This window comes from Strix aluco, chromosome 17, assembly GCF_031877795.1.
Source record: "Strix aluco isolate bStrAlu1 chromosome 17, bStrAlu1.hap1, whole genome shotgun sequence".
Classification (NCBI taxonomy): domain Eukaryota; kingdom Metazoa; phylum Chordata; class Aves; order Strigiformes; family Strigidae; genus Strix; species Strix aluco.
In genome coordinates, this window is record NC_133947.1 from 14370592 (window position 1) to 14396002 (window position 25411).

Consider the following 25411-nt stretch of genomic DNA (forward strand, 5'->3'; position numbering starts at 1 on the left):
AAGAAGCTGTTGCCTTGGGGTTGTGCTGCCCGCCATGAAAAGCCGGATCTGAGCAGCGTGGGGGTACGGGGGGGTCTGCACAGGCGGGGGAGCTCGGCTTCCCGCCGTGAGGCTGCAGCCGGCCGCGCTGCCGTGGGGGCAGGCACGGAGGAGCATTTTTCAAATGCAGCTTTCGGATGCTGGCAGCGGGTTTGGGGCCCGGTTGTTAACGTATGAGGGACGCGAGCGGGTGGGTGGGAGCAGACTCGCCCAGGCACTCGTGGCTGACGGCTTCCCCCCACAGAGGCACCGTGCGGGGCTGTGCGTGCCCCGGCAGCTGGAGCCGGCGCCGGGCACCATGACGGGGGGCTCCAGGGGACCCCCACCCATGGGGGTGCCTTGGGATCGTCACCAAGAGGGGCGCTGGGGACCTCACACCCACCCATGGGGTACATGGGGGACCTGCCTCCGAGGATGCCCTGCACTTACAGTGGTGCCCTGGGGGACCCCCTCCCACGGGGGTGCCCCAGGGACGCGAAGGGGGCCCCAGGGAACCTTAACCCACAGGGGACCCTCACCGCCGAGGCTGCCCCCGGGGGACCTGTGCTTGGAGGGACCCCCAGGGGACTTGCACTGCCGAGGACACCCTGGGGACCCCCTTCCCCCAACCTGCCTTGGGGGACCCTTCCCCTCCAGGGGTGCCCCAGCGCCCCGCACCGCAGGGGACACACGAGGGGACCGCTGCCCCCAGGGACGCCGCAGGGACCCTCATACCCAGGGGCGCGCTGGGGGGACCTGCGCTCCCCAGGCTACCCGCCACGGCCCCGCGCTGCTGAAGATGCCCGGGGGTCCCCTTACCCACGGGGGTGCCCCCCCGGTCAGGGCTGCCCCGGGGTCCCGCAGCGCGGGGTGTGGGGGTGCGGCGCGGCGCTGGGCGGGCGGAGGGGTCGCTGTTGCCGCCAGCACGGCCGCCCCCCCCCCTCCGCTCCCCCCCCCCCCCCCCCCCTCCGCCGCCTTTTGTTCGCCGCCCGCGCGCGTCCCCGCCCGGCGGCGGGGCGGGCGGAGCCGGGGCCGCAGCCGCAGCCGCAGCCGGGGCCGAGCCCAGCGCAGCGCAGCGGGACATGGAGGCCGCGCCGGCGGAGCAGGGCCCCCCCGCGCCGCCGCCGCCGCCGCCGCCGCTCCCGGAGAAGAAGAAGAAGCCGCAGCGGGCGCCGTCGCCCGCCCGCCCCAAGGAGGTGCCCGGCTGGTCGCTGGCCAAGAGCCGGCGCGGCGGCGGCGGGGGGCACCCGGGCGCGGCCCCGCGGCTGGCGGCGGGCGGCCCGCACTCGCACCCGCGGCGGGCGGGCGGCGGCAAGGAGGGGCGCCCCGAGAAGCGGGCGGCGGCGGCGGCGGCCCGGGCCGGCGGGAAGGGGCCGGCGGGGCGCGGCGCGGCGCGGGCGAAGGGGCGGTGCCGCGGGGCGGAGACGGCGGCGGCCGGGGCGCGGCGGCCGGGACCCGGACCGGGACCGGGACCGGGGCCGGGGCCGGGACCGGGAGCGGTGCCCGGGGCCAGCCTGACCGACAGCAGCTCGGAGGTGTCGGACTGCAGCGCCTCGGAGGAGGCGAAGCTGCTCTCGCTGGAGCTGGGGCTCAGCGGCAGCGACGGCGAGTCCCCGGGCAGCGCCCCGCCGCCGCCGCCCTCGGCCGGGGAGGCCTCGCCGCTGCCCGAGGAGCCCTCGGCCGCCTCCATGGCCAGCAGCCGCCTGCAGCTCAGCACCTCGCTCGCCTTCTCCGACCTCACCGAGGAGCTGCTGGACGCCAGCACCGACGGGCTGCTCCGTGAGCTGGAGGACCTGCGCTCCGAGAACGACTATCTCAAGGTGGGCACAGCGGCGTGGCATCCCAGGGCACGGTTTGGTGTGGCACGGCATCCCGGGGCAGTAGCGGGGCACAGCGTGGCACCCCAGCGCATGGGTTGGCAAGGCTCGGCATCCCTGGCCGCAGAGTGGCTCGACATCCCTGGCATGGCACGGCTCAGCCCGGCACAGCATCCCTGGCCGTAGCATGGCACGGCGTGGCATCCCAGGGCAAGGGTCAGCATGGCTTAGCATCCCTGGGCACCATGCAGCATCCCAGGGCAAGGGTCATCACAGTGTGGCATCCCTGGGCATGGCTCAGCGTGACACAGCGTCCCTGGGCAAGAACGTGACACAGCGTGGCATCCCAGGCCATGGGTCACTAGGGCTCAGCATCCCAGGGCATGGCGTGGCACGGTGCGGCATCCCTGGGCACGGAGTGGCTCAGTATGGCACAGCATCCCTGGGCAATAGCACGGCTCAGCATCCCCAGGTACGGCGTGGCACAGCGTGGCATCCCGGGGCATGGCTGGGCGCAGGGCACAGTTCAACTCAGCTCAGCCTAGCATGACATCACTGAACGTAGCCTGGCCTGGCTCAGCTGGGCAGCACAGCATGGCATGGCTGCGTGCAGGGATTGGCATGGCTCAGCCCAGCACGGCATCACTGAACATGACCTGGCACGGTTTAGTTGGGCTCAGCTCAGCGCAGCATGGCCCAGCTGGGGATGGACTGGCATGCTATGGCTGGGCTTGGCTAAGCTCAGCATAGTGTACCATGACTGGATGCATGGCACGGCTTGCCTAAGCCTGGCATGGCCCAACTGGACATAGAGCACAGCTCAGCTTGGCACAGCATGGCCTGGCTGGGCCCAAGACCTGGCCTGTCTCAGCACAGCAAGGCCCAGCTGGGCATGGTCCAGCATGGTGTGGCGTGGCTGGGCGCTGCTTGGCTCAGCATAACGTGGCATGCTTTGGCACAGGGCATGCATTGGCACAACGTGGGCCAGCTTAGCCTGGCATGACCCAGCTGGGCATGGCCAGCCCTGGCATGACATAGTGCAGCATGGCCAAGCCTAACATGGCCCCAGCTTGGCATGGGTAGGCTCAGCACAGCCTGGGCTGGCACGGCTTAGCAAGGCACAGCTCAGCATGGCATGGCTGTGCTCAGCCCAGCTTGTCATGGCTGAGCATGGCACAGTTTGGCTCAGCCTGGTTTGGCATCCTGACCCCACACAGTTGGGCACAGCTTGGCCTGGCACAGGATGGGGTGCTCACCACTGCCCTCTCTGCCTGCTGACACTGACAGACCCTGGGGAGATTTTCCAGCTCGCGTCTTTCCACTGCTTCCCCTGCTCCCCGGGGCCTTTTTCCGGGCGTGCAGCGTGGCTGCCAGGTTCAGGGTGCGTGGTGAAGCCAGGGCAGACATGCTGCGTGGGGACAGGGGCACAGAGCCGTTCTGCCTCTGTCACACGTCGACCTGATGCACCTTGGCACGCGCTGCCTGCTGCGGGGTGGGCATGGACACCCGCCAGGTGCCACGTCCCGGTGGGCTGCAGGCAGGCATTTTGCACCCTCTGCTCTTCTTCAGGGTGGAGCTGTGGATGAGATGCTTGTGCAGTCACCTGCTGGGGGGCTCAGGGGTAGGTACGGCGTCTCGCCGGCTGCTCTTCGGATGTCGCAGGTTGGAAATCAGGCCAGCTCTCAACCACTGGTGCCAAAGTTTGTAAATGTGTCGGGACTATAGCTACGAGGTGGGAGCTAGGCGTTGGGTGATGCGCTCAAAGATGCTCAATCAGGCCCTTTGTCCATTAGCAAAGCCCCAGTTCACAGCTGGTGTCCCAACTCCTGCCAGAATTAGCAGCAAGAGCTTAAGGGCTTTGATTTACTGAGAGCTGGAAAAATACAGATGAGGCCCCTCCGGTTTCCAAGAACACGCGTGCAAACGCGGCCGTTCCTGCGGACTGAGCAATTGCTTCCTCCATTTCCACGTGATCTTCCCGGCAAGCTGCAGGCGTGTGGGGTGTGAGTATTTTACCTGCCATGAGGGGTGGCAACCAAAATCCCCTAGCCAGGAGCAGCAGGGAGAGTGGAGAGCTGCCAGAGGCGTGCACCAAGCAGCGCCGTGGGGATGCTGGTGGCATCCTCCCTTCATCACCGCGACGTCCCCTATGTGCGTTCATGGCAGTGCACGGGTCCCTCTGCTCACACCTCCCTGGCACGTGCATCCTGCTTATAATCATGTTTTGGTGTTGTAGCTCGCTTCTCCTGACACTTGAGCAGGAGACTGCTGGGGTGGCACCCTGGATCCAGCTGGGCAGAAGCCACAGCCAGACACACACACCCCTTGTGCTCCAAAAAAAGATGGAAGATTTGCCCTGTTTTTCCAGCAAGGAGTGGAAAGCTGTGCTGGGCTGTAGCAGGGTGTTGGCTTGTGCCACCTCTGCTAAAAATTTGCGGATTTGGGGCCTTACAACAAAAATAAAGCCCTAACCCAAGTGATCAGCATCACCCATGCTGCCATGCAGCCCAGGTCGGAGAGCAGCATGCACCCTGTGGAGGTGGCCCCTGGCCTCGGCAACTCCCCTCCCCTTGGGTATGAATGAATCAGACTTATCAGAGGTGACTTATTTCCTAGGACTCACCCAAATTGCTGCAAATGAATGTTGTTTTTTTTATTTATTCATCAGAGCCAGCTAAAACCTGGTGTGTTTTTAAAGAGAAATGAGGGTTTTTGTGGGTGGGAGGGTTCTGGCAACGTTTTGGCACGGGCCAGACGTGCGTGGTGCTACTACGCCTGTGTGATGCACGCTGGAATTTGGAGCTTCCCAGCAGAGCACATCGCAGCCCTCTGTAGCAGTGCCAACTCACGTTGCATCTTTCCTCGACTGCCATAATAAAATGTACATATTTTAGTACACTTCACCCATTTCTCTTTGCAACGCAGATTTGTGCAAGGCTCTGCCTTCCCCCTCCTGCTCTGGGTGTACCGGGTAGGCTGGTGTCTCCTCTTGTCCCTGCTCTTGGGTGCGTGCACCTGCTGTGACCCCCCATTTATGGGTTATTTCAAGCGATTCCCCAAAAAGGGCTGTTTCTCGCGTGGGGGTTGGCAACTCAGCAAGGGAGGAGGCATCTCGGGTGTCCTCACCCCGTCTCGCTGTTGCCGAGCCGTGCGATGGAGAGCAGCTCCTGGCCCTGCTCAGCGGGCTGGAAAATGTGAGATGCGATACGGCAGCAGCTGTGGAGGGACAGGCAGACAAAGAGTGGGCACGGGAGAGGGTTTGGAGCGAGGGGAGGGGATGCCTGCAAACCTTCTCCTCTCCATGGGAAGGGGCTTAGGCAGGAGCCATGTAATGCCGGCAGCGCAGTCCTGCCTGCCCCCTCCTGCTGCCTGCCCCGTGTCACCCTGTGTCCCTTGGGGTTTGCGTGCGTTTCCCAGCTCTGTGGAGAAACACGTAGGGTAGGTGGGTGCCTCGTTTCCCCCAAGGTGGCTGGGGACTGGTGCATGTCACCAGTGAGGGCTCGCTGAGAGCATCCCGCAGGGGCACCGGGGGCTGCGTGGGGGACCTGGGGGTTGTGTTGGGGCAGCCTGGTTGGCACTGGGTCCCAGCTCCGCTGCTGCTCAGATCCTGCCCAACCACAGGGGCTGGGACCGTGCCCGGGAGTCCGGTAACCACAGGCAGAGCCGGGGCACAGGGCTCTGCCGTGTGTCACCCCACCAGCAGCCACCCTGGAAGGGCCTTTGCAGCCTCTTGCCTTTTGGGATTGCTGCACAACAGGGGTTGGGCTGCAGAGAGCCCCCAGCTGTTTGCCTGTTAATTTATGGGGGCAGGTGTAAAGCTGAGAAATGTTGATTTTTCCCTCGCTGACGTGCTGTGCTCTCTGCCGAGCAGGAGCTGGTGTGCTGGCCAGGGGCAGCGCTCAGCGCGCAGGCTGCTGCACTGAGCTCCGGCATGACATGGAGGGAAGGATGGCGGATGTTTACTGTTGGAGCTGGGCTAGAGCTGCTGTTAATGCACCTAAAGAAGCCCCTGCGTGTGACACATGGGTGTGCCTTACCCATCCTTCGACACAATGCACCCCAGCATGGGCTCAGGGTGAGCTGCATTTGCTGGGATCCCCTTGCTGGCAGGGGACATGCCTAGACACCCGGGGCAATTTCTTTTAGAAATCCCCTCTGATTTTATTTTTTCCCTAGCATAATTCCCTCTTCTGTCTGGCGGGGGCTCAGAGTTAATTGAAAGCTGCTGCTTTTGTCCTGTAATCATAGAGGAAGCGGTGCTTGTTGCTCCTAGATGGTAATCCCTGTCTTTGCACCAGGGATCGCAGGCTCTCCCGCAGGCGCACCCGCTGCCAGCACGGCCCCGAGCTCCGCACAAAGGCATCGATGCAAAACCTACAGGCAGCTTCCACCCTTTCTCCTCCTTCCCATCTTGGGGGTACGGGTGGAGGGTGCAGATGCAGGCAGGGCTGTGTGCCCCGGAGAGCTGCCTGTCCCCCACGGGCAGGCGGCTGCTGCTTGGCTGCGCCCCAGAGCCTGGGACTGCCAAAGCTGAGGGTGTATGTGCTGTCAGCAGCACAACAGCCAGCCATGTCATTATTTGCATGATCCTGTTTTGTATCCATTGGTGCTTTCTGCTTCTAAAAGATAGTGGGTCCTGCTGAGGAGCTGCCAGCGTTGCACAGCGCGAGTCCCCTGGTCTGGTCTGAGCTTGCTGCGTTCTTGGAGGTGCCTAAGCCAGTGTGTAACTGCCCTTGGGGAGGAGGTCCGAGGGTTTAACTCTGCTGCTACAACCTGTGAGGGATCTCATCTGCATTTTGAGGTGTGCTCTGCCATCTCCACTGGTGCCTCTTCTGCCATGCCATCATTCAGAGCCATCACCCTAAAACTCAGCCCCTTCCAGGTCTTGCCCTTCCTGGAGGAGCTGATGTGCTGCAAGCAGATGTACGGACACCACTGTAGCTGTTACCTTCTCCTGCTCTGAAAATGGATGGGGTTTTTTTCTAAGCTGGAACCAGGCAGTTTGCATCCCACCTTACCACTTCTTAGTTTCTTTTAATAATCTCCCCAGGGAGAGACGATGTCTCCGAGGTTTGCTCGGTGAAGCTTGAAGGTGTATGTTGTCTCTCAGGTTCCTCCATCAGGCGTAGCCTGGCTCCTGCAAACACAAGTGGGGTATTTGCTTGTGCACACTGTCGTCCCTCGTGCATTGCAAAGTCTCCCTGGACTGCAGATCCCCAGTGTCTCTTCCAAGAGAAGTGAGTTCTGGCATAAAAACCCATGAAAACTTTGCTGTTACAGAAATGGGGTGAGCAGGGATGCAGCAGCAGATGAACAGAAAATCCCAGAGGATGGAGGTGGTGAGCAGCCCATGGATATGGTCATGGTGGAAGGAAGTAATTTATCTCATCCTCAGTGTTGCCCACCTCATCTCTGTTTCACTCGTTATTTAGCATCGTTATGGTGCTTCGTGCTTGCAACACCAGCTCTGAATTTGGGATTTTTCTAGGGTATTTCTCTCTGCTCCTGGCTCTGCTCTCCCCTTTATCTAACTGGATCTTTTTTGCTTTGAATTTGCAAAGATGGGCATCAACTCCAGAAAAGGTGCAGATGCAAAGGGTGAGGCTCAGTGGCCGTCACAGGCCCCCAAAGTGCTCAGGGGACCTCTGTGCACCCCGTGTGCTGCCTCTAGGCACCGTGGGGCTCTTCTGCCCACAGCCCGGCCACGGAGGCAGTCAGGTTTGCCGCCCTAAGCTCTCTTCCAGTTTGCAGGCATTTTTTTTGCTCTCTGATCCTAATCCAGTTACTATGGCTTAGTGGCATGGCTCGCCTCTGAGGGGCCAGGCTGCGGCCGCTCAGAGGGTTTATTGGTGTTACAGGGTGAGGGTGAATTCCTGCCACTGGAGTGAAGGGAGGCACCACTTTCTCGGCCCTTCCAGTGCCAGCCCTGCTGCAAACCCCCCCAGCCCCGCTCCCCGGGGGAGCACACTGTGAAGGAGCAGCTCAGGGCTGTGCCACTGGGCTTTGCCCAGGCAGCAGCTCGTGCCGGACACAGCCTCCCCTTAAACTAAGGGTTGCTACAACCCTTGGTATAAACAAGCAGGAGCTCTTAGCATGGCAAGCCCAGGCTTCCTTCCAGCAAATGTAAGGTTTGGTTGGGTTTTTTCCAAGGTCCCTGCTCCCTGCCCTGCTTGGCTGCTGCCTGGGGAAGCCACATGGCAAATGGGAGCCGGTGTGGTCAGTGCTGGAGCAGGATGCAGGCATCCCTGTGTGCCTTTACAATCGTATTCAAGCCATGATTCATATGAATTCGGTGGTGAAAAGTTGTTTTCCACCATCCCGTTGCAGAGTGCCTGCTCACCTGCAATGCATAATGTATTTTTTCCCATGAAAGCTCCCAAGGACTAGATCCCATAAACCAGCTCCCCGGACTGGTTTGGCTTATGGGAGTTTTGCTGGTGTCCCCATGGCCGTGGCACTGCCGTGTGGGGTGGGCAGTGCTGGCGGTGGGTTTCCATTGGGTTCGTCGCCCCGTGGTGCATCACAGCTGATGCCGGGGCTGGCCGGCAGCATGTGGGGTTCATCCCTGGGGGTTTCATGACTGAGGTGTCGGGGGGTGTTTCTGAAATGTGCCTGCAGTGATGCCTCTTCACAGGACAGTCAGTGGCTGTCCCTGGAGCACCCAGACAGGTGTCCCTGTGACACCCCGCTGCCCATCTTGGTGCCTCGGGGCTGTTTCTGCCCAGCTCTTGTGCTCAGGACCCCCCAGCATGAAGCAGAGCGGCGGAGGGCAGCAGGATACTGGTGGCTGTGGTGCCGCCAGGCTCCAGCAGCCTGGACCGGGAGATAATCCGGGATTGTCTAATTGACGTTCCTTATTTGTCACGTAGTGTTTAAAGCCAACAGTGAGCGACTGTGACTTGTCCCCGCAGCTGCTGCCCCCCCTCCTCAGGCTCAGATTCGCCTTTCGGGGGAATTCTTGCAGCTGGGGCTTTGTCCGGGCCGGGCGAGTGCGGCGGCGAGTGTGCCAGCGCCTGGCAGAGCCGGCACAGTGCTGCTGTCCCAGGCTGTGGGTCACTGTCACGGGCGGTGTCAGGAGCAGAGGGATCCTGTCCCCCTCTGCCTGGGGTGAATGGGGGATGTGCATCCCCGCTGCCTGTGCCCAGTCCTCATCTCGTCCCTCCCTGGGCTGTGCCGCCGTGCAAGGCAGCAGCGTGAGCCCCTCACCTCTCAAGTGGCAGTTGCATTTGGCAGCGATGAAAGGTGTTTGGTGGGTGGGGGTTTTGGCAGGAAAGCAGCTGCTCGATCCCCTCCCAGGAGCGTGCCAGGTCCACCAGGTCTTGTTGAGGAGGAGAACAGCCGGTGCAACGGCTGGAGCGATTGCTTGGAAGATTTGTGTTGAGATTATGCTTGTGAGGATGTGAAAAGAGCTTTGGGCGGTGCTGCTCATGTGGGTCCCTGGGGACTGGAGGGGACAGTCTTTGAGCATCACCGGTGCCATAGCTCTGCGCTGGATGGGGAGGTGGCACTGGGGCTGCGGCTATTGCAGGGGATCCCACAGCAATCATGGAGGAGGCTTTGGGTCGGCGCTGGTGCCAGCAGGATGTCACCCCTGGCCCTGCTGTGACAGCAACGCTGCGGCCCCACGCCAGAGGCTCTGCTGGGCTGGGAGATTTGTCACCTTGAGAGCTGATAAGACTGGGAAGGGGTGGAAGGGGGACCCAGCCCAACAATTGCTGCTTGGTGGCAAAACGAGGGGCAATCCCTGGTCCCCAGCACTGGTGGCATCTTGCTCATGTCCCTGTGTTGCCTCCCCTGTCTTTGCCTGCCGTCTCCTCCTTCCCTCGCCTGCCTCCCTGACACATCTTTTCCAAAGACGACCTACATTTTTCTCGCCGCGGCTGCTGCCTGTGCTGCTCCTGCAGCTCCTCTCCCTCCCCCACCTTCCTCTTTCTTTTACCGCAAATATTTATAGGCGCCCATGTTGGCTGTTCCCCCCCGCCAGGCGGCTGGCTCAGCAGTGGGTGATGGTGCCCAGCTGACTCTGAGCCCTTTTCCTGCAAGGATGGGGCTTGACCCGGGGGGGTTGAAGTCTGTGAAAATAGCTGGTGGGATGGAGGAGGGCAGGGGAGCCATGGTGAGGAGATGTCCCAGGGGGAGAAGAGAAAAGAGCAAGCTGTGGGGTCTGTTCCCTCTAACACTTGTCTCCCTGCAGGATGAGATCGAGGAGCTGCGTGCTGAGATGCTGGAGATGAGGGATGTCTACATGGAGGAGGACGTCTACCAGCTGCAGGAGCTCCGGCAGCAGCTGGACCAGGCCAGCAAGACCTGCCGCATCCTGCAGTACCGGCTGCGCAAGGCTGAGCGCCGCAGCCTGCGCGTGGCGCAGACGGGCCAGGTGGATGGCGAGCTCATCCACAGCCTCGAGCAGGACGTCAAGGTGAGGCCGGGAGCACGACGTCCCCGTCCTGGCAGTCCCCAGGTCCCCCAAAGTGTTTTTTGGTGGACGTGGTTGCTGGTGAGGGGGGTGGTTGGGGTGCAGGGAGCTCAGTGGGGTTGTGCTGTTTATGGGGTCATTAATGGGGGAATCATGATTCCCCGCTAGCGGTGGTGATAGGAGAAGTGGGGAGCAGTGCTTTCAGCTCACAGGTGTTTTGGGGGGATCCTGGGGGTGGAGAGGGCCAGTATTGCCCAAGGATGGGGGTCTCGCAGTGCCATATGTGAGGTTCATCCTGTGCAGGCTGGAGCCCAGCCTGGCCGTGTGCCCTGGAATCAAGCTCCCTTATCCTGCACCGATGGGGACAGGACGGGGCCACCGCCGTGGGCTGGAGCCGCACGAGTGGGCAGGGAGGGAGCATGGGGACTAGGACCCTGGGGATCTGGGAGCTGCTCCTCTCGGCCCTCGGGGAAACCTTGCAGAGCCCCAGGCATTGTGGCAGGCAGGCTGGGGCAGGGACAAGGGGATTTCTGCAGGGTGACATTGCCTGGCCCTCGCCAGCCGCTGGCCCTCGAGGAGCCGCTGGTGCCGGTGAGTGTTTGCTGAGGGCTCTTGCTGACACAGCCGCTGCCAGGAGCGGGGTGCGGTGGCAGCCGGGGATGGCTCAGGGGGGATGGGCAACAGCTCGAGGAGTAACTTAAAGTTTTTTGAGCAGAAAACAGCTGGTCCCGGAGCTGAGATGTGCCACAAGTGCAGGGCTGTGAACCCACCTTGCCCTGTCTGTCCTTGCCAGCGGCCCAGCCCCCTACCCAAACTGCCTGGCAGCACGGCTTGGAGTGCTGCTGCGAAAAATGCCCCCCTCCAGCTTCTCCCTTTCTGGGAAAGACAGCACAGCCCATCCTTGGGGGGAATGGGAGCCTGACACCATGGCCTGAGCCCCCACAGCCCTGCAGCGGGGCTTGCTGCTGCCTCTCACCCTGAACTGGGCAGGTACCAGGAGGACTGGGGACAATTTTTCCCTTCCTGCAGGTGCAGGAGCTGAGGCTTCATGCTGTTAAGCTCCCTTTATGCCAGGGGCTGCTCCCATGCAAGGATCTGGAGAGGGGGCCTCCGAGGCTGGGCCTGGGATGGACAGAGACACTTCACCCCGGGGGCAGCTGCCTTTTTTGCTGTAACGTGATGCAGCAGCTCGCCTTTCTCCCGGCCGGCACAGCTGCTGCCTGCAGTGAGAGGCTGCCTGCTCTGGTGCTGCTCACTGGCTTTTCCAGCCTTGGTGGGGCTTTTCCAGCCTCATGGTGTGGGTAAAATGTATGAAGAGGCAACAAGCATCCTGCGGCATCATATTAGAGCTGGGGAAGGCAGGGTTTGGCCAGGGGATGGGGATGCTGGGCAGCCTTGCAACCATCAAGAGGACACACACAAGGGCTGGGGTGTCACCAGCATGGTGTCTTCTCTAAAGGGCCTCTATAACAGCCTGGTGATCTCTGCATGAGGATGGTAGGTGCCCAGGCACTGCGGTCCCAGCCCACATGCACTGCAGTCAGCCTGATGACAGCCCTGTTGTGTCCCCAGGTGGCCAAGGACGTCTCTGTGCGGCTCCACAATGAGCTGGAGGCAGTGGAGAAGAAGAGAATCAGGTTGGAGGAGGAGAACGAGGACCTGCGCCAGCGGCTCATTGAGACAGAGCTGGCCAAGCAGGTGGTGCAGAACGAGATGGACAAGCTCCGAGAGGTGAGGGGGGATCGGGAGGCGTCCCAAGGCTTTTGCCCGTAACAGGTGTCCTGGCCCTGCACCGCAGGATCCCCCATCCCTGCTCACACCGCTGAAACCCAAACCCTGCTGCAGATGCTTGTGAAACCCAAGCAGTGCCTGCCCTTGGCGAGGCGTGATTCATCCCACCCTGTGAGCACGGGGTGGCTCTATCCCGTCCCAGGGGGGCTATGGGACCTCCCCCCTGCACTAGAACTGCTTTATGTGTCCTCAGCCACTGGCTCAGCCCAGCCACTTGGGCCATGCCCAACTCCCACTGGCCAGAGCTCTGCAGGATGTGTGGGGTCCCTGGCACAGTGCCCGGTGCTGGCCATATCCTGACCACACACTGCTAGTTTGAAGCGGGCTGAGCCGTGGGTCTGCGTGGCCCTGATGTCCCGGCGGTGTCCCAGCGGTGCTGCAGAGCACAATCCCATCTGTGGAAGATGTGTGCCATGCATGTACCCAGACGCACAGGTCCAGGGTGCTCCGTGCCATGCTGGGTTTGGGACCAGCTCCTGGCCAGGACCGCTGTCATCCTCGGTGACAGGAAAGGCATCCCGGTGACAGCGTGGGTTTGTGATCCATCGCAGCACTTGTAACCCACTTCCCTACTGCCTGGGATGCCTCTGGTCCCCGGGGAGCCTCGGGAAGCATCACTGGCTGAGCCGTCAGGGCAGCACGTGGGGGGAGACGTGCCGTGGCAGAGCTCAGGCCCTGCTCCCACCGAGGACGGGGACACAGCACAGGGAGGGCTCTCTCTGCCCCCAGCCATGCTCCCCTGCGTGGCAGGGCAGGGAGCCAGCACACGGCTCGGCATGTCCACGGCTGGCTCTGGTTAACGCCGTGGCCACCTCCTGGCAAGCCGCAGGACACGGCTGCAGTTGCACCCATCCCCTCTGCAGCCACCTTCTCTTGGGGTGGCACGGAGCAGCGTCACCCCAGGCAGGGTGTCTTGTCCCTCTGCTGCACAGCCTCCGCTAACAGGCGTGAAATGGGTTTCCCTGCAGCCAGCGAGCGCGCACTGAATAACAAATGGCAGCAGCGGGAGCTGAGCTCTCACGCTTGAAAAACAGGCAGAGAAAATGGTTGCGTGGTCAGTGCGCAGGGAGACCTGAGCGCCAGCTGCTGCCTTGCCCTGGCAAAAGAGTGTGGGGCAGGATACAGCCCCTCTCTGCAGCTGCCTGAGCCCAGAGGGGACACTGCCCGCTGGCAGGAGACCTGGCACAGCTTGGAGCACAGCTTCCTGAGCCTGGGGATGGCGTGTCCCCAGGCTAGCAAGGGCATTGGGGTTACTCTCTGATTGCAGAGCGCTAATTAGACAAACAGTGAGTTAACAGCCCTCCTCCGCCTCCTCCCTCCCACTGGAGGGCACAGAGCATGGCAGAGCTTGTTAGCAGCCAAGCCGACTACTTGGAGTGGAGGCTGCGCAGGGCTGGGCTCACCCCTCAGGGATGATTATTTCTTCCTTCCAAGAGGTTTCTCCCATAATTGGATAATTGTCTGGACGGGCAGATCATCCCCAAAGGCGCATGCGTTTGCCCCTCTGGCTCTACCCCTCTGTGGTGTCTCCTGGGGCGCAGGAGAAAAGTGGGATTGGTCCAGGTACCCCACACCAAGCCTGCTACATCGAGCCTGGCCATGACGAGCCCCTTAGGCATGGCCACCCCAAGGGATGTGCCCAAGGTGGAGCGATGACAGCTGCTGTCTGGCCCAGGGTGCTGTGCTTGGGGCTGGGCGATGCCCTTCGCCAGCCCCGGTCCCCAGCGCGGTGGGGGTGAGAGATGCTGACGTGGCACAGCCAGCCCCCCGGGAGAGGCCCAGCAGCAGCTCCCACGATGGTCGTGGCCTTAATAGGAAAGCCTGGAGCCCGGCACCTTGGCACAGGCAGCAGCTTACATTTCACAGCTGCTTTCTTTGGCTGCTGGGCCTCAGCGCCAGCTTGGAAATAGGTCCAGGGCGGCCACATGGATCAGCTCATGGGGGGCTGCGTGGGTGTTCCTGGGGGAAACCCCCAACTCCCCTTCCCAGATAACTGGCCCTGCTCTGGGCACCCGCTTTTTTCCCCCCTTCCAGTCTCCCTTATGGCTCTGTCTGGCCTCCCCATCTCCCAGCTGTCCTCGCTAGCCTGGGGATCGTCCCTTGTGTCCCCAGAGACCCCAAGGGCAGAGTCAGCATCGTCCTGCTGAGGAGCTCTCCCCATGGCTGAGCAAACAGGATGTTTCCCTTGCTTGGGGAAGAGGCAGTGGGGAACGTCATCATCTTACTGCTCCCACACTGGGATGCCCCGAGAGCCATCCCTTTGCCTGGGGGTTGGATTCCCTGCTCCATCCAGCCTGACAGGACCGTGACTCAGCCTCTCCACGGCTCATTTCCTGCTCACTCCTACTTTCTCACTGCTCACTTGCCTGCAGGGGGAATTTCTAGCCAAACCTCATGATACAATGCTTGCCAGTCCAGCTCCCCCAAAGCAAAGGGCCTCAGCCCACTGGGGTTCTGGTGTTTTCGTGGGGTTCACGAGTGACTGGAGAAGTCAGCATTGATGTCCACCCACGCTGGGTCTGTCTGTCCATGCAGGGGTGCCGTGCCATCGGTGTGGGTAACAGCTCTCTCTTTTCTCTACAGAATTCCCTGAAGAAGCGGGGGTCTCGCTCCATCGGGAAGACCGAGAAGAAACCGTCTGTGCAGGTATCAGCGCCAGCGTGTCCGGGGCATGCCACGGTGACCCACCAGCACCCCAGGTCATGGTGCCAGCTGGAGGCTATGCCTGGCCCAGAAGTAAATCTGGCCATGGCAGCGCCATCCCCTCCCTTGCAGGGCTGTCCTGCCTTTCAGAGACCCTGCATAAGGGAGGAATTGATGTGCTGGGCCATCCTCATTGTCCTCAACCCCTCCCTTGTCTCATTTATCAATGGAGCATCAGTGGCCAGCCGGTGGCTTTAACCCTTTCTGTGTGTCTTTAACCCTTTCTGTGTGTCAAGACTGCAGTAAGGAGTTGAAGGACTTTGGCTTTTACATTACAAAGCTGCTTCTGCTCTTGTGTTGTGGCTGTTGCAGCCTGGGCCCTCCTGCCTGTGCCAGCGGCCATGCTCAAGGGTGGCCCGGGAGCCCCGTGGGGTTTGGGGAGCTGAGGGTCCCCGTGGGGAACGGCTCGAGGCCGCGCAGTCCCTGCCCCACGCCAGGCTGCTGGGGCAGCACAGGCAAGGGGGGATTTGCCAGCGGCAGCAGGATTTCAGCTGTCACTTGCTGTTGGGCTGAGCTGCTGTGACTCGCTAATGCTGTTACCACGGCTCGGAGAGGCAGAGCTGCTGTTGCGGGAATGCAAGTGTATTAATACTGGAAAAATCCTCTTTCAAAGGCGGAAGACCTGAAAGGTTTATTTTGGGGAGTAGATCTGCTCCCCCAAAGCTGGGGCAGGGAGGGAGACCCTGTAAAGCCACTCCTGCCACACGCTGCTGAGAGCATCTCACGGCAGGGACCCTGAGCACCCCGAGGCTTTCTGGGTGACCTGTGTCATTGCTGGCACAGCCCACTCTGTGCAGTCATGCAATGGAGATCCCCAGGCCCTCGAAGACTTTCCCTTTCGGTCTTTTATTTATCATCTACTTATAACTCCATCCTTGAGAGCCCTTTCAGGCCAGCTGATGGTCCCAGAGTCCTGCCCCCCATTTCCCCAAAGAGCAGGCCATGGCTTTGCACCTACACCCGGCTGCACCCCGAGCCAAGGGGGCTGTCCAGGAACCCCTTCGTCACACCCTTCCAAAACTGAAATACAGCCCCTCCTCTGCCTTCTTCCGGGGCAGGAAACAAACCCCAGCCCTGGGCCACAGTAAACCCCCCCCATCTGCTTCCCACACCCCCGCGGAGCCAAGGCCCCTCAGCCTGGAGACGTGGGGCTGGATGTGGCCCCAGCTCTGCAGTGGGACCGATGCTCCGGGAAGGAGCCGGTGCTGGAAAGCAAACCCTGAGCTTCCTCAGGTGCAGATGCCCCTGGACATGGCCCCCGCCTCTGCCTGCGATGCTCCCTCTCCAGAGCAGCCGGCCGTGGCCCGGTGGCCCTGCGGGCACAGATGCTCATGACTCATCAGTGGCTTCCTGGGCCCCTTTCCTGCCCGGCTGTGCTGGGCGAGAATCAATGCTCACTGAAAATGAAGCTGGGGGGGGGGGGACAGAGTCAATCCTGAGCTCTGCCCCAGACCCCAGGAACACTCGAGGTGGTCTTGAGTCATGTGTGTCCCTCCAGTGATGCCAAGGGGCAGAGGGACACACCGGGCTGCTGCTTTTTTTTTTCCCTAGAAAAACAGGAACTGAGGTCATGTCTGCCCCGCCGGGGAGAGCAGCCTGCGCCAGCCCTCCCCTGATCTTTGCAGCTAATTAGGGGGGGAACAGCTTTATTGCGCCTTCGCGAGGCTGTTTGTCTGTGCATGAGCGTGGAAGAGCAGCAGGGTGGTTCCTGTGGTCACAGCAGGGTGTTTGGGGTATAAAACGGCACCCCAAACTCATGGGACCTCCCCCCATCACCCCTGGCCTCGATATGAGCAGCCTGGGAAGTTTGCAGAGTAAATAGCTGCTGCAGGATTTGGGGGGTGTGAGCATGGACATGGCTGGTGGGGCTGAGGGGCCAGGAGCACACAAAACGGGGGACAGTTGGTTTTTGCCAGCCAAGGAAACAGGAAAGGGGATGAGTTCAGCCAGGCAGAGGGCTGCCGAGGCCAGTAGCCACCCGGCCAAAGGGCTCGGCCACCTCCAGCACCCGCCCAGGGCTCCAGCGGGTGTCAAGGGGCCAAGGTCACAGCCCGGCAGGTCCCCTCCTGGCAGTCACCGTGCCAGAGCTCGGAGCACTCGAGTGACCCCATGGCACGGGAAGCCGTGAGCTGGGACGTCAGGAAATCCTGGTCTTCCATCCAAAAAGCTTTCGAAAGCAGAGAAACAGTCTGCCTGGGCAAATAGCCGAGATCCTAACTGCTAAATTTAAAAAAAAACACGTGGAGAAACAGCCCCAAGAAACAAAGGGGCTTGGGAAGGGACGAGCAGGCTGATGTGGGGGGTTTGCCTGAGTTTTCTGTCCCCTGGCAAGGTGGTGGCAGCAAGGATGGGTGCTGGGCGAGGGCTGGGACTCTGGGAGGTTTCCAGCCGAAACCAGCACTTCTCCACCCCGTGATGGAGCGTTTGGGGCTGAGCGGGAGGAGCAGAGCCCCGGCGGGGGGGTTGCAGAGGCAGCAGCACTAGTTGTTTCAGCGTTTGCCAGCTTTCAGGAGGAAACCTTGTTGCTGGCTTCTATTTTGCTCTGTGGAGTCTGAGAGCTTTCCCTCCCTCTCCTACCCACGGTGGATTGGGCTGCAGCGGGGCTGGGCTCAGGCCCTGCATCCCCGGCAGCGCTCGGTGTCCTTCCTGGGGTCGGAGCCATGAGTCTCCTTGCCCGGGCATCCTGCCCTGTCTCTGGGCTCTCCCTGAAAGCCTTCAGGATGGATCTCAAATTATTTTTCCCCCTCCGTGAGCGGGGGCTGCAGCTCCCCCGGGCTCACTGGGATGGGAGGGTAGGTGGCATGTCCCCGGGGCTTGCTCAGAGCCACCGTGGCAGCTGGGAGCACGTTTCTAACGCCCATGCCCTCTCGCTCCCCAGGAGGACAGTGCGGACCTGAAGTGCCAGCTGCATTTTGCCAAGGAGGAGTCAGCCCTGATGTGCAAGAAGCTGACCAAACTGGCCAAGGAGAACGATGGCATGAAGGAGGAGCTGCTGAAGTACAGGTCCCTGTATGGAGACCTCGACAGCTCCCTCTCCGTGGAGGAGCTGGCTGACTCTCCCCATTCCCGCGAGGCCGAGCTGAAGGTCCACCTCAAGCTGGTGGAGGAGGAAGCCAACATCCTCAGCCGGAGGATAGTGGAGCTGGAGGTGGAAAACCGTGGGCTGCGGGCAGAGATGGATGACATGAAGGGCCAGGGGGACAGAGAGTTGCCCGGGCAGGACATGCGGTTCCTGGCGGGCATCTCGGGCTGCGGGGACGCAGGGGACACGGTGGCGGAGCTGCGCCGGCACCTGCAGTTCGTGGAGGAGGAGGCTGAGCTGCTGAGGCGCTCGCTGCTGGAGCTGGAAGACCAGAACAAGCTCCTCCTGAACGAGCTGACCAAGTACAAGTCGGACCACGAGCTGGATGTGACGCTGTCGGAGGACAGCTGCTCGGTGGTCAGTGAGCCCTCGCAGGAAGAGCTGGCCACGGCCAAGGTGCAGATCAGCGAGCTGAGCGGCAAGGTGAAGAAGCTGCAGTATGAGAACCGCGTGCTGCTCTCCAACCTCCAGCGCTGCGACCTGGCCTCCTGCCAGACCACCCGGCCCATGCTGGAGACCGACGCCGAGGCCGGCGACTCGGCCCAGTGCATCCCCACCGCTGGCTGGAGGGACGGGATGGGCAGCAGCGAAGCTGATGGGCAGGACAGGGTGCCTGGCGGTGGGAAGGTGCCCGATGGTCCTGCCAAGCTGCTCAAGCCCAAGGACCTGGAGACCTTGCTGGGCATCCGAGACCAGGCGGCGCTCGTCAGCAAAGCGATTGATGTCTTGATTTCGGATGCCAATGGCTTCACCTCTGGGCTGAAGGCTTGCTTGGACAACGAGTGCGCGGGGGGGCTGCTGGGCGAGGCGGTGGGTAGCGGCGGCGAGAGCCCCAGCGATGCCAAGCTGATGAATGTGCTCCTCATGCGGCTGGGCGTGCTCCAGCAGGACCTGGGCTGCTTCGCGAGGAAGGTGGACCACCTCACCAGCGGCCTCAAGGAGCATACAGACTCTTTCCCCTTCTCCAGCCCCAGCAGCCATGACGCCACCAAAGAGGGGCTGCAGAAGGAGCATGCCTCCGACTTCCAGGTACAGGCTTCTTCCCACGTCCCCCGCAGCAGCTGCCGCTTTATTTGCTGCCCCGTTTCCGCCCGCTTTAACAGAGAAAACCCCGATCCCCCACGTAACCTCCCTCCTGCCTCTCCAGAGCAAACCCCACACTAACACCTTGCTGCATGCCAGTGGCACCGGGGACAAGGTAGGACTCTGCTCCAACAGAGTGTGCCCAGGGCAGGAGGCCGTGGGCATCCTGGCGCATCCCAGCACGGGCTGGACGTGCTGAGGCTGCCTTGCCCACGGCCAGGGGCTCTTGGGTGCGATCCCACCTTAGCAGGGGCCAACAATTTGGCTGCTCTCCCCCAGCTCAGCCCAGCATCCCCAGCTTGGAAGCTCTTTCTTATTGGGGATGAGCTAGGTGGGAGAAGAGCAGCCTGCAGCCTCCTGAAAGCAGCCCAAATTGCAGGGACCCCAGTTGTGAGAAGCCTCAGTCCCCAGTGGTACCCAGGCAGGGTAATTTGGAGAGCAAAGGCCCCAGGGCAAATCTGCATCCGATGGCGAGAACCTTTGGAGCAGCGGAGAGCAGCACATGCCCTGCCATCCCCCTCCTCTCCAGGGGGCCCAGGTCATGCCAGGGACCGGGGATGTCAATGGTGGTTGGGGCTGTGGGCACAAGCCCCTTTCTGGAGCACACTCGCTTGTTCAGAGTCCTATTTTTCTGCATGTGATCCCACCAGCCCCAGGTCCCAGTCTCCCCCAGTCACTGCATGGCACCGTAACTGGTGTTTGCACATTTTTTCCCTCTTTCTCTCTTTTTTCCCCTTTCCCCAAACAATCCAGGCCACGTGTCTCCTCATCCTGTGTTTCCTTTTGGTTTCTGCATTGTCTCCTGCCATGGTGATGAAGCTCCTTCTCCTCCTCATCCTTTTTGTTGTCTTGTAGTTCCTTACTGTTTCGGAGACCCATTGTTTTGTTTTCTGGCTTTTTTTTCTTCCCGCTCTTTTGGTTTGTTCTCATTAACTTGCCCACGCATGCAGCAGCCTGATTTTAGGGACGCCGACCCTTACCGCATCCCCCACACCAAGGACATGGACCCCACGCATCCCCGGAGCTACAAAACCTGCCGGCCTGAGGAGAACGACTCCTACGCCACCGAGGTACGATGCAGGCAGGGAGCCATGTGCCCTTGGCCAGTGGGGTTGGAGACAGGGCTGTGGGGATGGGGCTGTCCCTCCTGAGAGCCAGGGACAAGGGAAGCTGCAGAGCCCCCTCAGGGAGGGACATGGGGAGGTGCAGCCACGCACAGCCCACGGTCCCCATCCCCTCCCTGGGCCGTTGCAGATGAAGGAGCTGCAGCTGGTGCTGTCAGAGGCCAACGAGAGCCTGCGGGGACTGCAGGAGCAGCTCTCACAGGAGAGGCAGTTGAGGAAGGACGAGGTGGACAACTTCTCACAGAAGATCTGCCAGGTGAGTAGGCAGCAGCCCTGATCCCTGGCAAACGTGTCCCCACGCCCATGGCTGTGCCACCTCCAGCCCCAGGCTGATGACTCACCTGGGGACTCAGGTGTCATCTGTGACCGCACACATGTCCCATCTTCAAGGGGCACAGGGGCTGAGCACAATCCTCCTTGCACATGGGCGTGCAGCCATGCAGGGCTTCCACCCGTGGCAATGCCTGGTGGCCCCAGTGTCCCCAGCATGCTGCCAGGGCATTGCAGCTCCCCAGGGGTGTTAAATAAGCCAGCACCAGGCTCAACCCAGACCCTGGGGTGGAAGCACCACATCGCTGCCACCAGCCCCTGTCTTGGAGCCCACGCGTCTCTCCGCAGCTGAAGGAGGACCACCAGAAAGCACTGCTGCGGCGGGAGTTCGAGCTGCAGAGCCTGAACCTGCAGAGGCGGCTGGAACAGAAGTTCTGGAGCCAGGAGAAGAACCTGCTGGTGCAGGAGTCACAGCAGTTCAGGCAGAGCTTCCTTCTGCTCTTCATGAAGCTCAAGTGGTTCCTCAAGCTCTGGCGCCAGGGCAAGATGGTGCACAGTGAGGGCGAGGACTTTTTGGAGGTACTGTGGGCCGAGGGGCTCCCACCTCTGCTGCAGTGGAGGGGGGACCGCGCTGTCAGGCATCCCCAGGGCTGTCCCTTGTGCCTGCGTGTTCCACTCAGGGCTGCTCGGGTGTCCCCCATCCCTGGCCGTGGACTGTGGGTCCCCTCATTTCCCCAGCTGTGGTGTCTCCTGCAGGTGAATAGCATGAAGGAGCTGTACCTGCTGCTGGAGGAGGAGGAGCTCACCCCGCAGCAGCAGGCGGACAACAAGACGTGTGCCGGGGATGCCTGGACCCCCAACACGGTGAGCGGGGTCCCCACAAGTGCAGGGGATGGGCAGGATCAGCCCCTGCTGCAGCTGCATGGCTTGGGGTGGCAGCTCCTCTCCGGGTGCATGGCTGGGAGACGGTGCTCCCTGCTGGCATGTCCCCCCCAGGGCTGGTCCCCTGCCCTGGTGGTACCCCCTGTCCCTCACCCTGAGAGTGGGCAGCCTGTGGGGATGGGATGCAGAGATGGCAACTCCCACGGGGTCCCACCCCATTGGGTCCCCTCTGGCATGGGGCCCCAGCTCTCGCTGGTCACCCCTGATCCCTCCGCTCACCCCTGATCCCCTGGCAGCCCAACGAGTGCATCAAGACACTGGCGGACATGAAGGTGACCCTGAAGGAGTTGTGCACGGAGCTGCGGGAGGAGCGGCGCGGCGCCAGTGAGCTGCAGCAGCAGTTCACCAAGGCCAAGGCTGCCTGGGAGATGGAGCGTGCCGAGCTCAAGTGCCACATCGCCCAGGTGGGAGCCCCGGGCACTCTGCAGGCTGGCGGAGCTCCCCCCTTGCCTGGTGGGGATGTGGGACTGGGGGGCTGCGGGACTGGGGGGCTGCCTGCACCGTGTGCCAAGCGCTGGCTGTTGGGCAGGGCTGGGAGGCAGGGTGGCACTGTGGGAATCTCAATTAGCAGCCGCTTCAGCAGTCAAGTTTCCATAGCAACGGGCTGGCACGAAAGTCTTGACTGTTGAGCAGCAGAGGATGCTCTTTATTCCTCTGCTGGGTTTGTCTGGGATGGGCAGGATGGTACCAGGGCTCAGCATCCCTCCCCAGGACAGGCATCTGGGAGCAGCATCAGAGCCCTCCTCTCCTCCCCTGGGTCACAGCGCAGGTCAGGGCTCTGCACACCTGCGGATGCTGCAGGAGGGATGTACGGCTGCGACGAGGGCAGGAGGTGGAGGGAGGGAAGCCTCAGCACTGGGGGAGGCTCCTGCTGAAGCAGTTCCATCGGTCCCCCAGCCCTGCCCGCACAGCGATGAGGTTTTTCTGCTCCCTCACACTGTGCTGGCAGCAGCCCGTGGCCATCCATCAGCTCCACTCCCCAGAGCAGGTGCCAGCAAGTGGGATTTTTTCGGGCAGAGCTCAGCGGTGGTCCCCAATTTCCCTCTCTCTTCTCCAGAAGAGAGCAGAGCTGCTGCAGGGGCAGCACCCCAGTTTCAGGTGCCTTCCTGGCTGCCAGCAGCAGCAGCATCCTCGGGGTCCACTCTGCCAGCCCTGCGGGTGGTGTTGCACCTCTCCAGGAGCCGGGTCCAGCAGGCAGGATTGCAGGCAGAGCACAGCCGAGCAGGCAGGACATGTCCCACTGGGTGACCATCTGCCAGGCCGTCTGGCACGACACGGCTGCAGGCCAGGGCTGGCCGCGGCTGGGCTGTGCCCATGGACGAGCTGTGCTGTGCAATGTGGCCTCGGGGACATGCTTATAGCCCAACCTGGGCAGTGTGGGCTCTGCACTGGGAACCAGGATGCCCACAGCCTTATCCCTTCACTGGGGATGTCCAGCACCACGCTGGAGCCATGGGTCCCCCACAGCCACCAATGTGTCCCCGCAGCTGGAGTCAAAGGCAGGCAAAGGGATCGCGGAGCGCGCGCTGCCGGACTGGAAGGTGGCGTTGAAGAGGGAGCGTGAGGAGCACCAGCATCTCCTAGCCGAGTCCTACAGCGCTGTCATGGACCTCACCAAGCAGCTACAGATCAGCGAGAAGAACTGGAACCAGGAGAAAGTGGAGCTGCTGGCCCGCTTCAAGGAGGAGCAGCAGCAGGCAGAGCAGCAAGCGAAGGACCTGCAGAACAAAATCAACCAGGTATGGTGTCCCCCCATCATGAATGTGTCCTCCAGCATCTGCCACTAGCCTCCCATATGTGCCCCAAGAGTGTGAAAATGCTCTCAGGGCACACACCGGGGGCAAGCGGCAAATGCTTTTGCTTGCCCAGAGGGGCTCGTATTGCACACGTTGAATGACCAACACGTTCTCCAGTTGCAGAAAGGAGCCAACCCATGGGCATTGAAGCATTCTGAAATGGAGAAGCATAGCAGCAACTGGAAAGAGGTGGGCAAGAGAAGGCAGAGGGCTCTTGGGGTGCTGGGCTCATGTCTATGCTAAGGGTTAGATGGGAGGTCGTGTGAACCCCAAATAACACCCCCTTGAACAGCAAATGAGGCTGCAAGGGGAAGCACCAGGGACTGGGGAGAATGACAGTGGAGAATGTGGCTGAACCCCAAGGGCTTCGGTGGGGTTATAAAAAATTGATTTAAAATAGATGTGAGCCCCATGTAGCCCTGGGAATGGGTGCATGGGGGAAGGTGGTGGTGCTGGAGAGGAGCAGGGTGCAGCCCCTGCTCCAGCCCATCGGTGTACTTTGATCCTGTGCTTGCTGACACCAGAGCTTTCTTCTGTGTCCTCCTAGGCTCTCAATGAAAAAATCACAGACAAAGAGACAATCTCTGAAGCAGAAGCCAAGGGAACCAACCTCAAAAGGTGAGTGTGCTGGTGCCTGCATGGTCCCCAGGGTATGGGGGAGGCTGTGAAGGGCTGTCCCTGGGTTGGCAGCCCCGGCAGCTGGGGGGAGATGCAGCCACAGTCCAGAGTTGTCCTGGAGGCCAAGGGCTCCCATGAGGAGCAGGACCGGGTGCCCAGGAGGGTCCCATTGGGGTGGGAGTGAGGTGCTTCCAGCTGCCCACCAACCCGTTGCCCTGTCCCCTTGTGAACCCCATCCTCTGTCTTCCCACAGGACCAAGTCCGTTTCCTCCATGTCAGAGTTTGAAAGCTTGCTCGACTGTTCTCCCTACCTCCCTGGAAAGACTGCACCGGGGCTGGGTGACCATTCCCGAGGCAAAAAGGCATCCTCAGCCACCCAGCTGCTGCCCAACGGGATCCGGGACAGCGCCGGCATTGCTCCCTCAAACTGTACATATGTGAATATTGAGCAACCTGCCCCCGACAGCCTGGCCAAGGAGAAGCTGGGCATCTCCTCCTGGGACTACTCACGAACAAGCAGCTTCTCTGGGCATGACCCAGCCCAGAAGCAAATGCAGAGGAGCTACACGGCGCCCGACAAGACAGGGATCCGCATCTACTACAGCCCGCCGGTGGTGCGGCGGCTGGAGGCGCCTCTGGTGCACAACAAGGAGGGGAAGATCATGATCGAACCTGGTTTCTTGTTCACCATGGCCAAGCCAAAGGAGCCGGAGGAGTCAGCCAGTGCTGAGAGCACCTACAGCCAGTGGCTGTGCAACTTCTCCAAGCAGCAGCGGGAGCTGCTGGATGGTGGCACGGTGGAGAGCACGGTGCCGCCGGTGCCCCGCTTCCCCCCGTCGCTGCATGACCTGGAGATCTCCGGTAACATGAGTGATGACATGAAGGAGATCACCAACTGCGTGCGGCAGGCCATCCGCTCCAGCTCACTGGAGAGGAAGGTGAAAAGCGCATCCAGCCAGACGGTGGGGCTGGCCCATGTGGGGACACAAACCATCCAGACGGTGAGCGTCGGCCTGCAGACCGACCTGCCACGCAGCAGCGGCGTGCACAGCAAGAGCTGGTCCCCACGCAGCTCCTCCCTCGTGTCCGTGCGCAGCAAGCAGATCTCCTCCTCCCTGGATAAGGTCCACTCCAGGATCGAGCGGCCGTGCTGCTCCCCAAAATACGGCTCTCCAAAGCTCCAGAGGAGGTCTTCCTCCAAGCTGGACGCCTCCAAGGACAGGAGCCTCTGGAACCTGCACCAGAGCAAACAGAACGGCTCTGCCTGGGCCCGCTCCACCACCACGCGTGACAGCCCCGTTCTCAGCAATATCAACGATGGCTTGTCCAGCCTGTTCAGCGTGGTGGAGCACGCGGGCAGCACCGAGTCCATCTGGAAGCCGGGCTGCCCTGAGAGCAGCCGGGCTAAGCCCGAAGCACCCAAGTATGGCCTCGTGCAGGAGTTCTTCAGGAATGTCTGCGGGCGGGCACAGAGCCCCACCGCCCCCCCGGAGAAGAAGGAGGTCACTGGGGAGGAGGGCAGCAAGAGAGCCGAGCATCCCAGCCCAGCCACCCACCACCCGGCCGAAAACATCTCCCGTGTCTTGAACAAGAAAGTCCTCAAGCAGAGCAGCTGCGAGGACCCCAAGCCCTTGTCCCCCGGCCAGGGGAATAAGGACGCAGCCCTGCGGGACCCCGACCTCATCTCGGCCATAGCCAGCGAGGTAATGAGGCAGGGTGTCCCCCGGGGTGTCCTGCCATGGCAGGGGACG

The 25411-nt window shown here is 61.7% G+C and overlaps 1 protein-coding gene across 2 annotated transcripts in view; it reads left to right on the forward strand.

The window, feature by feature from the left end:
* Positions 1-1442: 1442 nt before the first annotated feature.
* Positions 1443-25411, forward strand: part of MTCL2 (microtubule crosslinking factor 2) — a 30959-nt gene continuing 6990 nt past the window's right edge. Inside the window, exons 1-14 of one of the 2 annotated variants that reach the window (XM_074842911.1) lie at positions 1443-1838; positions 10030-10254; positions 11824-11982; positions 14626-14688; positions 17624-18856; positions 19861-19980; positions 20165-20290; positions 20653-20883; positions 21061-21168; positions 21483-21650; positions 22734-22985; positions 23160-23231; positions 23590-23660; positions 23914-25363. In XM_074842911.1, coding sequence (XP_074699012.1) covers positions 1707-1838; positions 10030-10254; positions 11824-11982; positions 14626-14688; positions 17624-18856; positions 19861-19980; positions 20165-20290; positions 20653-20883; positions 21061-21168; positions 21483-21650; positions 22734-22985; positions 23160-23231; positions 23590-23660; positions 23914-25363 — 4410 coding nt within the window. In that variant the 5' untranslated portion in view covers positions 1443-1706. The remainder of the gene's footprint in view (positions 1839-10029; positions 10255-11823; positions 11983-14625; positions 14689-17623; positions 18857-19860; positions 19981-20164; positions 20291-20652; positions 20884-21060; positions 21169-21482; positions 21651-22733; positions 22986-23159; positions 23232-23589; positions 23661-23913; positions 25364-25411) is intronic. The other variant, XM_074842912.1, reaches the window with a different exon arrangement.